At 40.7% G+C, this 16754-nt stretch overlaps 1 protein-coding gene across 1 annotated transcript; it reads left to right on the top strand.

The window, feature by feature from the left end:
* The first annotated feature begins 4838 nt into the window (after positions 1 to 4838).
* On the top strand, positions 4839 to 16731 carry LOC138966220 (deoxyribonuclease TATDN1-like). Its single transcript, XM_070338362.1, has 12 exons — positions 4839 to 4944; positions 5488 to 5508; positions 5688 to 5732; positions 6552 to 6601; positions 7138 to 7201; positions 7494 to 7637; positions 8360 to 8402; positions 10909 to 11035; positions 12150 to 12226; positions 13309 to 13379; positions 13722 to 13854; positions 16464 to 16731. The coding sequence occupies exons 1-12, from the start codon at positions 4902 to 4904 to the stop codon at positions 16564 to 16566; spliced, it is 921 nt and encodes a 306-aa protein (XP_070194463.1). The 5' UTR covers positions 4839 to 4901; the 3' UTR covers positions 16567 to 16731.
* The last annotated feature ends 23 nt before the right edge of the window (positions 16732 to 16754 follow it).

Here is a 16754-nt window from a genome sequence, read left to right as displayed (position 1 = left end):
TTTCCGTACTTAACGTGGGTACCGAGAGAGCGAGAGAGACAAAGAGGGAGAGATAGAGAGAGACACAATGAGAGAGAGAGAGAGAGAGAGAGAGAGAGAGAGAGAGAGAGAGAGAGAGAGAGAGAGAGAAAGAGAGAGAGCGAGAGCGAAAGAAGTCAGGAAAAAACAACTTCATGAGAAATAGTCCGAAATCACCGCATTTAATCAATAGTTACATCCACAAAATCTAAAAATAAGACAAACACACATAAACATGTGGGGATATCATCGATTATCTGCGCACTTACATTTGTTTCAATCGGCTCCAAAAGGCAAAGCACGCGCGCACAAACACACATATGCCCTACATGTAGGCCACAAACTCATCTTGATTCCATTTCTACCGAAATACATACAATCAAATAATGCCTGGTTGTGAAGAAAAAAAAGAAAGCAAGAAAGACAGAAAGTAATTATATTAAAAAAAGCGCCGGGAAAGAAAACAAGTCGCGTAGGGCGAAAATACAATATTTAGTCAAGTAGCTGTCGAACTCACAGAATGAAACTGAACGCAATGCCATTTTTCAGCAAGACCGTAGACTCGTAGCATTGTCAGTCCACCGCTCATGGCAAAGGCAGTGAAATTGACAAGAAGAGCGGGGTAGTAGTTGCGCTAAGAAGGATAGAACGCTTTTCTGTACCTCTCTTTGTTTTAACTTTCTGAGCGTGTTTTTAATCCAAACATATCATATCTATATGGTTTTGGAATCAGGAACCGACAAGGAATAAGATGAAAGTGTTTTTAAATTGATTTCGAAAATTTAATTTTGATAATAATTTTTATATATTTAATTTTCAGAGCTTGTTTTTAATCCGAATATAACATATTTCTATGTTTTTGGAATCAGCAAATGATGGAGAATAAGATAAACGTAAATTTGGATCGTTTTATAAATTTTTTTTTTTTTTACAATTTTCAGATTTTTAATGACCAAAGTCATTAATTAATTTTTAAGCCACCAAGCTGTAATGCAATACCGAAGTCCGGGCTTCGTCGAAGATTACTTGACCAAAATTTCAACCAATCTGGTTGAAAAATGAGGGCGTGACAGTGCCGCCTCAACTTTCACGAAAAGCCGGATATGACGTCATCAAAGACATTTATCAAAAAAATGAAAAAAACGTATGGGGATTTCATACCCAGGAACTCTCATGTCAAATTTCATAAAGATCGGTCCTGTAGTTTAGTCTGAATCGCTCTACACACACACACAGACACACACACACACACACACGCACGCACATACACCACGACCCTCGTTTCGATTCCCCCTCGATGTTAAAATATTTAGTCAAAACTTGACTAAATATAAAAAGAAAGAAAGACACACACACACACGCACACACACACAGACACACACACACACAGACACACACACACTGACACACACACGGGCACGCACGCACGCACGCACACACACACACACACACACGCACTACGCGCACACACAATCACCCACACCCACACACATTTACACCCACACACACGCGCACACACACGCGCGCGCACACACACACACACACACACTCATGCAATACATTGCATTTCTTTTTCTTTTTTCCACACACACACACACACACACACACGGTACACACTGACACGCCAAAGGGAAAACAATAGACAACCCCGTTAGTTTCTGAATTAGTATGACATTGGAGCAAAAAAGTATAAGACTCTACGTACCCAAATCGATTATTCAAGCCAATCAAGGGCATAACATTTCTAACCACAGATATCAACTCCACAAAAAAACATATGTTTAAAACGGAAGTTGACAGGTTGTATCAAGTTGCGGCGAGGGTGCATTTGTGAATATCGTCAACGAAATGAGTAGAGTTCACTAGTTGACCACAACTACGTACTTTTGTTTTTTATGCGCCCCCACAACGTTTGAGGGAACGTAACATTATTCGTTTTTGATTTTTACTGGGATATTCCATCAATCAGAGAAAATGTTAAAAATGCAAAAATAAAACGACAAAAGTCATCAGCGCATTCTGCATGACGTGTGTGCTTTTCAAGATTTTCTGTTCACAGACACACTTACCGTTCTGTTAGAAACAAAGTGCCCTGAAGTCACCTGGCAATTTTGAGAAAGGGTTTTAAGTGGGGTATGAATTTCTAGAAAGTGGGAGTAGAGACGGGAACCTGTCCACCCTTCCTCCATCTCACTCTTCCCCCTGCACCCATCTCATAGAGATGGAGGGAAGAAACGGGATGTGAAGGTTCGCTGTGTCCCCATCTCGCTATGACATACGAGGGAGAGGAGGTTCTTTCACACCGTCCCATTCCCTTGCACCCGTCTGAGAAGACGTAGGGGAAGCAATGGGATGATGCGATGAGCTCTCCTCTTCTTAGCGGCCCACACCCCAAGGGGTAGGGAGGTAGGCGTTAGGGCGGGCCTGGGGGTAGGATGGGAGGTAGGCGTTAGGGACGGGGGCAGAGAGGTAGGAAATAAGGTAGAAGATATAGGGTTAGGGATAGGATTGGAGGCAGAAGCTGTAGGATTTTTTTTAACACTTTTCACAAACTTTACTTCCGAGTATTGGTTTAATGTGTGATTGATAGGTATTTGCAGCTTATACTGAAGAAAGGCGGCTTCTGGCATAAGGGACATACCAAAGGCGCAACGGCACTCACGTCCACAAAAATATCCAATGACACTGCTGAATTAAAAAAAAAAACCCAACTTAATATCCATTGGAGTACCTTCAACAAGGTGCTCCAAGTCCTTATATAATTACTAACTGCGCTTACCTGCTAGAATGTCTAAAGTCCAAACATTCACTGAAGAATGAACAAATAATGGCCATAGTCAAAATCCTGGAGAAGATAGTCCTAGACCAGCTCTCCTCCCACCTCTCTGCCAACAACCTCCTCACTCCGCACCAGTCAGCCTATCGCACGGACCATAGCACAGAGACCGCAGTCCTTAGTATCCTCAACAACATTTTGACTTCCTTAGACGATAACAAAATTTCCCTGCTCCTCCTGTTAGACCTTTCGGCCGCTTTCGATACAATTGATCATGAAATCCTGCTGTCCCGCCTTGAGCACACTTTCGGCATCCAAAATTCAGTTCTAAATTGGTTCAGATCCTATCTCTCAGACAGAACAAATTTTGTAATTGTAAACGACGTCCCATCCCAGGAAACCTCCCTCCTTTTTGGCGTTCCCCAGGGCTCTGTGCTCGGGCCCGTGCTGTTCATCATGTACACCTCCCCTCTGACTGACCTCATCGACAGACATTCTGTTTCCCACGAAATGTTTGCTGACGACACTCAGCTTCAGAACTCAGCGACTCCCTCAGAATACGCCCAGATGACCACCTCCCTTCAGTCTTGCATTGCTGACGTTGAACTCTGGATGTCCACTAACAAGCTTAGACTTAACTGTGACAAAACAGAAGCCATTCGTTTCACCAAATCCTCCCTCTCCTCCTCTCTCTCTCTCTCCCTCCTTCTATCACTTTGGGCAGCAGCACTATTGAATTCTCAGACTCCGTCCGTGATCTTGGCATCTTTCTTGATAGCGATCTCTCCATGAAACACCATGTTATGAAAGTCTGTCAGTCCGCTTACATCGAGCTTAAGAGAATAGGTTCTATCCGCCCATACCTTACCGAAGATGCCACCAAGACCCTTGTTTCCTCCTACATTCTTTCTCGATTAGACTACGGAAATTCTGTTCTCATTGGCTGTCCTCAGTCTGTCATCCATCCTTTGCAGCGCGTTCAAAATTCTGCAGCCCGGCTTGTCTGCAAAGCCCCTCGGTCCCAGTCCTGTTCCCCCTTGCTAAAGAAACTTCATTGGCTCCCTGTAGAGCTGAGAATCCAATATAAGTGCTGCTGTATCTGCTACAAAATAATATCTGGCTCAGCCCCATCCTACCTGCCTGACCTGTTCACACTCTATACACCCTCACGATCCCTCCGCTCCTCTGTAGACACTAGAATATTCCGTCTATCTTCTTTTAGTCGCAAACAGCACGGCCAGAGAGCCTTCTCCCACTCTGCTGCCGTTGCGTGGAACTCTCTCCCTTACTCTATCCGACACTGCCAAACATTCTGTTCCTTCAAATCAAACCTTAAAACACACTTCTTCACCCAGTATTTTGATTAATTTTATTTTAACATGGTACATTTTTGAATTAGGTGTTTGAATGTTTGAATGTTTTGCCTGTGTTAGTATGCTTGCAGATTGTATTGATGTAGTGTTTGAGTTTTGTTGTTCACTTGTGTGCTGAATGCTGCTGCACATGCTTTTGCTTTGCTTTGTATGTATTATGTATGTTTGTCATTGTAAAGCGCTTTGAGAATGTAAAGCGCTCTATAAATCTCCCATATTATTATTATTATTATAGTGCGCCACTGTGATTCATCTTTAAAACTGAACATCACCGGAAAAAGGAACGTTATGGGCTGGCACCGTACACCTAGTTTCACACTTCCTGTCTTTGAAGTCAAAAATAAAAACAAACAAAATACTACAAAGGCAAAACTCTTGGCACAATGCTTCGCAGATATATTGTACAACTTGTTCGAACTGCTGTAGCAGTAGAGGATTGCTTGTATTATTATAACAAAGTAAAATCTTCCCATACGATTGGAACAAAAGTAAGTCCAAACTTTACTACATGAAGAGAGGGTACAATAGGAAAAGTTTTAGTGATCGGGGGTCATATTTTCGACACATCGGCGACAAGAATGTATAAACTTGAAAAAAAACCAGAATAATGTAATATGGCCTGAAAATATTGACTTGTGATCGGTTTGGGTAAAGACGTCTTTTTTTGGATAGATTCTGTTAAATAGACGATTTATGAGGTTGGCCAAAACTTGTGTTTACCAACGTGGTCCATCATGGCATCAAATGCGATCAGATCCAAAGCTCTGAAGTTTGTTGGTGAGAATCTCTCTCTCTCTCTCTCTCTCTCTCTCTCTCTCTCTCTCTCTCTCTCTCTCTCTCTCTCTCTCTCTCTCTCTCTCTCTCTCTCTCTCTCTCAATACATGTTTGTGTTTACAGTATTTCATTCAGTTGTGCAACTTTATCATGCAATACATACACCTTGTTTATGATGAAGTTAATGTGCTGTTACTCATATTCTGTTTTAGTTTGCTTTTCACTTTATTCATGTTTAAATGCTTATTTTATGAAAAGTATATGTATATATAAGGGGTCGTTTTTGATTTGTGTTAACTGTGTTTGTGTTTACTGTATTTCTTTCAGTTGTGCAACTTTATCAAGCACAAGCATGCATGTACTGTACCTTGTTTCTGACATGTTTTTGGAATAAGAAAGTAAGATAATTTAGATCAATGCAGGGGATCGTTTACAGTTTGTTTTGCTGTCTCATTGCAAAATGAAAGTTAAACATTTCTCTCTGTGTTTCTCTTATGAACTCGATGCTGGCCGCTTGGTATTATGGACACATCAACATCATTACAGACATTGGAGCAAATCTGACAGGTGAGAATTAAAGCATCAGGTTACATTTTGACTCTCTCTCTCTCTCTATCTTTCTCTCGATCTCTCTGTCTCATTCTCTCTTTTTCAGTCCGTTCTTTAAGGTTATTGTGTGAGTGAACATGGTAATGGGACCATGCATGCACTGATAATTTCTTAGTGTATTTTGTTCAATGTTTCAGATCCTGTTTTCCGTGGAATGTATCATGGATCTAAAAAACATGAAGGTAAATTTGCTAAAATTATTGTCTTACAAACATTATTGCTTGCAGTTTTGCTTTGCTATTAATTGTCACCATTAGCTGCATACTCATTTTCTTCCTTAGCAAAATACAAACCACTATAAACACACACAAAAACTGAAAGTTAGTTACCAAACGATTGGACATCCATCTGTATGAAAGGGGAGACATTTTGACAACATTAACATAGACAAGGCCTGCACTTCTCTCAGCCAGGGACTTGCGAGCAGGTGAAAATGTCTGTTGCCAAAAGAGTAGCCGGTGAAAAACCAACACGATTACAGGGCATGCATCCATCATGTTCTTTCATGCGCAATCATTTGCAGAGAGTAGCTTTAATGACCTTTTCTTTTTTTATGATTGCTTAAAATAAGCATTATATGCTTGAGTATGTAATCATCCATGCATTGTTCTTGTCATGATTAAAATTGAATAAAGTTTTGTTTAAACCAATGACCTTTTCTGTCCCACATTCTTGCCTTCCCCAAAGCTAGCAAGCCCCAAGAAACACCCCTACTTCTTTAAACATAAAAGATGGCTTTCTTGCCACTGAGAAATGGCCAGCCATGAGGTCTCACATAAAATGTGGCCAGGTTAAGCCTGGTATTTAAAGCCATAAAGGGCAATGTCCACTTCGCGAAGTGTACTTCACAAAGCTTACGAAGCGAAGCTTTGACACTGAATTGTCTGTATAAAGACTTTGCAAAGTCAACTTTGGGTTCAATGAAGGACAGCCTCAAGGGACATAAGTCAGATGGGGGACTAGATGTTACTTTTATTTCATGTGTTATCTTCTTGTTTCAGATGACTTCAAGGATGTTATTCAGAGAGCTGTTGATATTGGAATGGAAAAGGTAAATACAGTTCATAGTGCACTCTTAATTGGAAGGTACAGCATAGCATTTTGAATATATATATATATAAGAAATAAATCACTCAGATCGAAAGTTTATGGTGTTTCTAATAATGCAGCTATATTTTCTTGGATTGTTATGTGCATGTCCGATGTGTAAAGTGTTTGTTCAACTGACTATAGCATAGATCTGTAAGCCCATTATTGGTTGTGTTTGGAAACATAATCAGCATTAACAGCAACAGCAGTTTGACTTGACTTGGTGAATACAATATAAAGGAAGTGTTACAACTTACAAACAAGTCTCTTTGCAAGAAATACATAATCAGATTCCATTTTTGTTTGGTTCAGTGTCATTGAAATATCTTGGCATGGTTTTCTTTCCACATGTTGAGAAAGAACACAACTAGGTTAGTTAGTCTTGGTTGCAAAAAAGGTACAGTAAACTCAGCTGTTTTTTTAAATTGTATTTGTTTACTTATTTTGTTGTTGTTGTTGATGGTCATACATAGCTGTACCATGACATTTATTTTGCAGATAATGATCACAGGTGGAAGTTTGAAAGACTCAAAGGAAGCTCTTGAGCTCGCCAAAACGGAAGGTGAGAATCATCAGCTGATGAGACAGTGCAGGATGACATGTACTAAAACATGTATTTACTTTCTGTTGTTATTTGCTTTTGTGTGTGTGTGTTACTGTGTATGTGTGTAGGTATGTTTTCACTACTCATTAATTTAATCACTGTGTCTTTTGTAAACAAACATGCTGTACTCTGAAATATTAAATACACTTTCTGTTGTGAAAAAATGTTTTCTTTTGTGCATATGTGTGTGTATAAGTGTATATATCTAAAGTCTACTTTTATCACTGTGGTGTTTATTTTCTTGTAACAGACATGTTGTACAGCACAGTGGGGTGTCATCCGACACGCTGCTCAGAGTTCGAGTCCAGCGGCGACCCAGACAAATACCTGTCTGATCTCATTCAGCTGGCCACCAGCAGCGACAAAGTCGTGGCCCTGGGAGAATGCGGCCTTGGTAAAAGTCATGGTGTTGTTCATTCAGCGCCCCAAACTGTGCATCCTTGCAGCCTATACTCATCAGAAGCAAACAAAATATACTGGAAGTTTATGGAGGGGGTTCTGTGACGCACTACATATCTGTTGTCATGTCTGCACTGTTTTCAGACAATGTTCAGCCACATCTGAAAATAATAAACATTCCAACATTCACATGCCAGTTGGGCAATGTACGTACCTTCGGAAAGAACGAATATGAACTGCCTGGTCTTTTTACCCTTTAAAGTTCCACTGAGGGGTCCTATATATTAAACTTAGGGGTCCCAGGATCCTCTAGTTGAAGCTCTGTGGAGAGCCCTTGTGTTAAGGTAGCTGTAGATGAAGCAGGAATGGGTGAAAACCGGGCAGAAGGGTTGATCAATAATTCCAAATGAGGGATTCCTCTTTGTTCTTTCTGCTTGAGAGAATTAACTTGCAAGCTGGTCTTTTGTTAGCATTTTTTGTGTAGTTACATTTATTTATTTATTTGTGCATTTTCTATTAGCTCATTGTTCTTATTCAGGCCAATCAATGAACAAAATGGGCAACATGAACACATGCCAGCACAACGTTTTTCTTGCCCCTGACAGAACTTGTATTTTACAAATACACCCCCTTACTTACACCTGGAAGGACTGCTGATTCATCACAAAAAGCCCACTTTGTGCAAAAAGTTGAATGCTTAAAATCTTTATGTTGCAGATTATGACAGGACTCAATTTTGTTCACCTGATGTTCAAAGGAAGTAAGTGATGGGGAAAAATGTGTCAGAATCAATGTGCTATTATGAATTTATGTTTTTTGTTGTGCATTTTAATATCCTGTGTGTACGTGTTTGAGTTTTCTCAAAAGAGAATTTTTTTCTCAGAACAGCAATGGAATGAAAACGATAATGTTTTGAAATATGACAGACAGAAACAAATGTATATAAGCAAAATCAACCAAAATTTCAAAATGACACGTTCAAATGCTTTGGTTTAAACATACTCTCACACGGCATTAATAGGTAACATGCGCCTTGAGTCGCCTTGTGTGGTGAGATACGTGCGCAATAGAAATCCTCGTAAATCTATATATATATACGACTTGTGTGTGTGTGTGTGTGTGTGTGTCCGCGATGCACGCCCAAGGTTCTCGATGGATCTGTTTCAAATTTGGTGGGCATATTCAGGTAGACCCCGGACACAACCTGCTCGATGAGATATTTCAACACGTGCTCTCAGCGCGCAGCGCTGAACCGATTTTGGTTTTTCTCTGGATTCATTCCCAGTAACTCTTCCTTATCTTCTCCAGTGTTTTCAGCGTTTTTCTCCCTTCCTTCGTGTGGCGGCAATCCATATTCCCGTTTCTATTTTTAGAAGGTCACTGTCGACAACGCTCAATCCATATTCCCGTTATATTATTTTTACTCTTCTCCAGTGTTTTGCGCGGGTATTCGGCTCGACTTCTTCCCGGCGAAGCCGTACCCGGCGAAGCGGGTATTCATCTAGGAAATAAATAAATAAATAAATAAATACTTTATTCAGGTAACATAGGGTGGCATGTAATACAACAGAAACAATTTTGACCACACAACAAGCTTGTGTCTTCTCCACAAGCGGCTGAACTTTTTGCCAGATGTCTTTTTCTGTTTAAGGTAGTTCACTGGACCCGTTAAATATAATTTGGTTTCTCCCAAAAGTTGGTTATTTTTTAAGTTCGATCTGTCTGCTATGCATTCAGCATAAAAAAAATATAGGGTAGTGGGTTCGTTTCGGAGCCATGAGTCTAGGAAGACAGTGCCCGTTTTGAATTTTGGACCGAAAAATCGAAAAATGGGTATGTTTTGAAAACGGCCAATTACACAAACATCTGCATAGGAATAGTCATTTAAAAAATATCACCCAAAGCAGCAATGGGCAGGTAACGAAGTGCACTGGTAAACGAAAATGTTGCGCATACTCAAACTTTGTGACGTCACGTCTTTTGCCAGAGTTTATTTTAAATTTGTTCCTCATGTTGAGGTATTTTATTGCTGGTAGCCTGGAAATAAATTACGATTTGATGAGATGGGTTGTAAACGCAAGAGCGATCAAAACGGCATTAAAAAACAAAAAAAACAACGACAGGTTGGTAGTGTTTTTAGGGGGGGTTCACTCCCTTGATTAACCCCACCCTTTGCACTATTACTGTCCAGTGTGCCTCAGAAAAATATGTGTCACGATAATGTAAAGGGGCTGTTGTCCGATCATTTGTCTCAGATATATGAGCCAACTAAATTATGTTTTTAAAAACCACTGTTACATATGACCTCTGTTGAAAGTCAAAGGTCACCGCAACTTTGAAAGGCCACAAGTCCGATTCAAATGTAATAAAAACGCCAATCAAAAGGTGGAGGTCACTTGTTTGATACAAGTGTAATAATAAAAATTAATAATCAAGGCTTGGTTTATAATTTTGCTTAATAGTGCGTACTGTTATTTGTTACGGTTTGAAGGCTGGGACTTTTTGAGGGTGGAATTAAAGCAATTTTTCGTCTTATGGGCCCCTTATGCCTCGAAGGACTTCAATTATTGTATTATCTGCTGCCAGCGTACAGTAGAAAGAGGGCTGCATACACAAGACACTTGTTCTTAATACTACTGGCTGTTATTCTAGTTCAAACACCGGTTTTAACATGTGGTATTCTGATGCAATCACGCTGTCAGCATCACGGGTTGGGAGACACTCTCTTACCTGCTACCGGAGCTTCAATGTTAGCTTTGGTGATTATTACGATGTCACTGGCAAAGAGAACGGCTTTGTACCGATTTCATTAGATGCCCACGTGTTTTTGACCTCGTGGTTGGTAGGCGTGTCGCATTGTTTTTATTTCTGGCGGTGTCGTCATTTTCTAACGTCATTTGTTCTGGGCCGCGTCACCACACTTCCGCTGCCTGAAAAATGTGACGTTTGTTCTATTTACGTCATTCGAATGTTCGACGTGTTCTTCTTCTTCTTCTTCTTCTGCGTTCCCTGTTCGATGTGTTCGAATTCCCAGCCTGCCAGGAAAAAATGGCGACACAACTCAGTGGCTTCCCTTTGTGTATGAAGAGTAATATCCCTGTCTCCATTTGACCTGCCTTAATTAGTGTTTGTCTGTCTGGGCACTTAAAAGACCGCTGGGTCGAAATATCTGTGAATGTAACGTATTGTGTTGTCAATAACAAACGTTCCAACAACTTACCTTTCTTGTTTTTTGATTCTATGCTTATATAGCTCACTCTTTTCAGATACTTTGAGAGACAGATGGAAGCAGCGGAGGCCACAAAACTGCCGTTGTTCCTTCACTGTCGCAACTCAGCTCAAGACTTCATGGAAATCATCTCCAGAAACAGAGACAAAATTGCTGGGGGCGTGGTGAGTGCATTTTCCAGTCTAACATTTAACATACAGAAATATGCAGCATGATATTTTACTTCTGAAATATTAGACTTTTATTATTCATTATAAGAGTTTAATCTGTGTATCATTTTTGAGGTAATTGGTTGTGGTTACAGTCATATGTGTCAATGAGTACTGAGAATATGTTGTAGAGAACACTGTCAGACCACTGTCAGAACAAATCTGGGCAATTTTCTGTTCTTTATGTCAACTCTTAACACCATGCACATCTCCTCAAGCACCTTTAATTACATGTTACGTCATGTATTATTGTTATTATGATTTGTTTAAATGGGTCTCTTCTCAAAAGAAGTTCTCTTTTTACATTTAGTCAAGTTTTGACTAAATGTTTTAACATAGACGGGGAATCGAGACAAGGGTGTGTGTGTGTGTGTGTGTGTAGAGCGATTCAGAGAAAACTATTGGACCAATCTTCATGAAACTTCACATGAAAGTTCCTGGGTATGATATCCCCACAGTTTTTGTCTCAGTTTTTCGATAAATGTCTTTGATGACGTCATATCCGGCTTATTGTGAAAGTTGAGGCGGCACTGTCACGCCTTCATTTTTCAAGCAAATTGGTTGAAATTTTGGTTAAGTAATCTTCGACGAAGCCCGGACTTTGGTATTGCATTTCAGCTTGGAGTATTAAAAATTAATGAATGAGTTTTTTCATTAAAGTTGTCATTAAAATCGATTTTTCGCAAAAACATTTAAACTTTATTGTATTGTATTCCTCATCTTCTCCTAAATTCTAAAATATAATACATATCTCATGTTTACTCTAAAAAATGTGCTCAGAATGAAAGAAAATAGGTTCAGTAAGTACTACGGACGCGTGCTTCGCGGCGGCGATCGTGCTTGATCGTGACCCGTCTCGGTCTTCAGTATGGTTAGCCGAGACTATCTGAGTGTAGTCTCGGCGATGATTGGTTTGTGGTGTTGAACTTGACTATATGTTTTTATATCGCTTCACGCGACTCGTTTTTTGTTATGAAAAGCTCTGTTTTGGTGTTGTCATATGATAAACTATTGAGTACAGAAAGATGTGTGTACGCAGGCTAACATGAAATTCTTTTATCTTAAACAGGTGCACTCATTCACAGGAAGCAAGGAGGAGGCAGTAGCCATTGTGGATCAGGGTCTGTACGTAGGGATCAATGGATGGTGAGTCCAGAGCTGATGCAAATGCAATGTGAGCTTCTTGCGCTAACAAGACAGCCTCATACACAGGGCTACGCTGTTGTCAATAGGCAGATTCTGAACATAACTCCGTCGGGTTTGTTTGGGTTGCGCAAGAGTGAATACCCTCATGCGGAAACACGCGGACAGGAGCATTTGATTATGACACACCCCTCGCTAGTGATTGGCCCCTCCAAGGACTGGGTGGCCGAGTGGTAACGCACTTGCGCTCGGAAGCGAGAGGTTGCAAGTTCGACCCTGGGTCAGGGCGTTAGCAATTTTCTCCCCCTTTTCCTAACCTAGGTGGTGGGTTCAAGTGCTAGTCTTTCGAATGAGACGAAAAACCGAGGTCCCTTCATGTACACTACATTGGGGTGTGCACGTTAAAGATCCCACGATTGACAAAAGGGTCTTTCCTGGCAAAATTGTATAGGCATAGATAAAAATTTCCACCAAAATACCCGTGTGACTTGGAATAATAGGCCGTGAAAAGTAGGATATGCGCCGAAATGGCTGCGATCTGCTGGCCGATGTGAATGCGTGATGTATTGTGTAAAAAAATTCCATCTCACATGGCATAAATAAATCCCTGCGCCTTGAATATGTGCGCGATATAAATTGCATAAAAAATAAAAAAAATTAAAAAAAATCCCTACGCTTAGAACTGTACCCATGGAATATGCGCGATATAAGCCTCATATTGATTGATTGATTGATTGATTGATTGATTGATGTTCGTCAGACGTTTTGGCAAGGGTATTCACTCTTCCGCAACCCATACAAACACGACACTTATTTTCGGAATTTGTCTATTGCTGTTGCTGTTGCTGTTGTCTTGCAGCCAAGAAGCAGTTTGGGCTGGTTTCAAGGGCGTCCTTTTAGTGACACTGGTACCTCAGAACGTGTCCGTAATTTTAAAAGGAAAGATTAAAAGTTTACATTCATTTGGATCTTTCAACAATTTAGCTTTTTGCATGCAGCAAATGAGGTATTTTTCTTTTAAGTTTACATAGAAGTTTCTAGTCATCAGTTGTTAATTAAAGTAAATTCTGTTTGTGCTTTTTCAGCTCATTGAAAACGCAAGAAAATGTGGATGTGATGTGTTCAATACCAAGTGATCATCTAATGATAGAAACGGGTAAGTACAGTGGGACCAAAAGAAATCTGAGAAAATCAGGCGTTATAAACAGAAAATCGGGGGGAATTGTCTTCAAGGAGGGGAGGTCTTAAAGTTAAAGCGTGGAGGGGGGGGGGGATGTCTTAAGGGAGATTCCACTGTAAGTGTAACAAGGACCTTTTTCAGTGAGGACATAGTATAGTGTGTGCAATGCATTTACGATTAGTAAGCTATATCGACCATCGACATACATTAAACAGTAGAATCACATCTCTCTCCCTGTGTTAATAATGCTGGTAGTGGTGGTGATTTTACTGTAAACTTTGTTTATTTTTTTCCCTAATTGTGGCTTGTCCTTGACAGATGCCCCCTGGTGCGAGGTCAAGGCCACACACGCAGGTCACAAGCACGTGAAAACAACCTTTCCTAGCAAGAAGAAGGAACGGTGGGAGAAAGGGTGCTGTGTCAAAAGCAGAAATGAACCAGCGCATATCATGTGAGTTGGATTAGCCTGTTTAAAGATGAGTTTTCTTGATGTCACAGAAAGTTTGGAGAAGGAGACATATTACATAATGTCTCGACATGTATTTCTCTCTCTCGACTGTATACGGAGATAAGAACAGCCTCGCTTTCACCTAGATCCTGCCTAAAAACAATGTTCGGACCTCATGTTCAGACTCGGCGTAATGATTCCGAAAGGACTACTTTTTAGCGGTCAAGTTCAGTCGTCCGCATACTCGAAAGTGAAAAAAAAGATGAAACGTTCTGCTACAGTATCGGAGGATGAACTGTCGAAGAAGAAAAAGAATCTCGTGCAAACCGAGCGGCTCCAACACACTTCAGGGCAATGTGTCGGCTGATGCACAGAGCGGGCGAGCCCATTATCCTAAAGGGGGGGATTTCACAAAAGAAGAACTGATCAACATCTTCTCCGATAAAAATGAGTTCAATGACCCCGGAGCAGATCGATCTTGCAAACCTCCTTCCAAGCAACATTCCTTTCACCAACTGCCAGATCAAATCCCTCACCATCAACATTATCAATAAATAAACCTTTGATTGACAAACCTTACGCACATTACCCGCCTCTCAAAATGAAATCGGTCGACCCACGTAGGCCTAAGTCGGAAAGGTCGCTGTGATGTTGGGAGAACTTGCGTATTTTCATTTCATTTATTGTTGTTCATTACCGTTCATTGCCGTTTCAGAATTGTATTCTCTTTCTTCCAGACCATTGCTTTTTTGTTGAAACTCAAGAAAAATTGAATTCATTATAATTTCAAACACGATACAATTGGTCCTACTTTTTCAAGCGTATGTCTGTGACGTCGAATGGAATGCGAGTGATTAGGTTTGTTGATTTTGCTCGGAGAAGTGGTCCGTGTTCAAGCAAGTTTCTTTCTTCTTTGAAAACAAAAACCCTAAGACCAGTGAATGTCGAGATATATATGTTATTGGATCTGTGATCCAAACATGGCTTTTGGTCAATCTCGATGGCAGTTTATTCCACCGTAGGGCGAGTGGAATAAACTGCCATCTCGATTGACCAAAAGCCATGTTTGGATCACAGATCCAATTAACGTATATTGACATGGGTGGGACTGAAGGGGCGGGGATGTAGCTCAGTCGGTAGCGCCTCTGGATTTGTATCCAGTTGGCCGCTGTCAGCGTGAGTTCGTCCCCATGTTCGGCGAGAGATTTATTTCTCAGAGTCAACTTTGTGTGCAGACTCTCCTCAGTGTCCGAACACCCCCGTGTGTACACGCAAGCACAAGACCAAGTGCGCACGAAAAAGATCCTGTAATCCATGTCAGAGCTCGGTGGGTTATAGAAACACGAAAATACCCAGCATGCTTTCTCCGAAAACGGCATATGGCTGCCTAAATGGTGGGGAAAAAAACGGTCATACACGTAAAAATTCCACTCGTGCAAAAAACACGAGTGTACGTGGGAGTTTCAGCCCACGAACGCGGAAGAAGAAGAAGGTGGGACTGAAAAATGTCATGCATCCTGAAGAACCAGACGAAGAAAAAAAGGCCATAATCGAATCTGGATTTCCGGCATATACCGGAAGAATCCCACCCATGCATTGACAGAAAGAGAGACAGAGACACACAACCACACAGAGGAGAAGAGAGAAAGAAGAAAATGAGCAAACTGAAGTAATTTGGTAAAACAGTCCACAGAAGAGGATAAATAAACTTACCGATTAATGAAAATGTTGCAATCAAAAATACAGTGAACTTTTTATAATGACAGTTTATCATCATGGTTATTTACACATTAACATGCTTCCATTTGAAACTTCTCGGTCTTCATCGTGGATTGAAGCCCGACCAAAGCTAATTGAAGCCCTCCGTCGCTTCGCTCCGTCGGGCTTCAATTAGACTTTGGGAGGGCGTCAATCCACGATGAAGACCGAGAAGTTTCAAATGGAAGCATGTTAATGTTATTGTAATTCAATCTGACGACGATCTCTTTCCTGCTTTCATGCGATGGTAAACAGACAGAATTGGTTCTGTTCTGTTCACACACTACTTTCAGTCCACCTACCTGCAAGGGTCAAGTCCCAAGAAATATGTCTCTGTATTCCTATCGTATCACTCTGCTCCTGTTTTGTTTTCTTTCACATACATCTTCCCTTCTTTTTTGACGGGTTTCTGGACAGCAAACTCTAAAACAAATTCTTTTCACCACAAAAGCGATCTTTGGAATTGACTGACGTAGTCCGGAAGAATTCATGCATCAACTTACGTCACGTATTCGACGTCATCACTTCGCATACCTGATGGTCTCGGTATTTCGTTGGCCTTCATATTTCCTACTTGTAAAATGACCCTCAAAGCTAACCGTGACTAGTTGAGGTTGTATCAATGCGCCTCGACAGCAGGTGGTTAATGGCTTTTTTAGCAAGTGGTTATCGACAATTAATGACCGGTAATTTTTAATGAGTTGGGACATTGGACCAATCACAGGATCTGTTTCATTAAAACGCCAACTTGATTGAATTACAATATGCAATACCCTTTTACAAAGTTTGCCATACAAAACCATTATTACCATTAGTTACCTGTTTCGTTGATGCGGTGTTTTGTGTTGTTTCAGCCAAGTTCTGGAGGTGATAGCAGGTGCCCGGGGTGAAGATGTTGAACAACTGGCCACAGTTATGTATGAGAACACAGTGAAACTCTTCTTCAACAAGTCATGACACTTACCTGTTGTTTGTGTTTCTTGACGCATAACCACTGAATAGCATTGAGTCAGTTTATGTCATTGGTGTCCAAACACAAACAACCATGCACACACACTCTGTGAATGTTTTGTAAATTGTGCTGCAATAAAGAGGTAACATGGTTCCTCCCTTCTGACTGTATGTCTGCCTCAGATTTTATTTCT

The sequence above is a fragment of the Littorina saxatilis genome, linkage group LG5 (genome assembly GCF_037325665.1).
Source record: "Littorina saxatilis isolate snail1 linkage group LG5, US_GU_Lsax_2.0, whole genome shotgun sequence".
Classification (NCBI taxonomy): domain Eukaryota; kingdom Metazoa; phylum Mollusca; class Gastropoda; order Littorinimorpha; family Littorinidae; genus Littorina; species Littorina saxatilis.
The sequence above is the reverse complement of the archived record's forward strand: the minus strand, read 5'-3'. Positions and strand labels throughout refer to the sequence as shown.

Bases quoted from the DNA above. Each gene is read 5' to 3' on its own strand.
- LOC138966220 (XM_070338362.1), top strand. From the start codon at position 4,902: ATGGCATCAAATGCGATCAGATCCAAAGCTCTGAAGTTTGTTG. The intron at 7,202-7,493 runs GTGAGAATCATC...TTCTTGTAACAG, and splicing joins TGAGCTCGCCAAAACGGAAG to ACATGTTGTACAGCACAGTG. The intron at 13,855-16,463 runs GTGAGTTGGATT...GTGTTGTTTCAG, and splicing joins AATGAACCAGCGCATATCAT to CCAAGTTCTGGAGGTGATAG.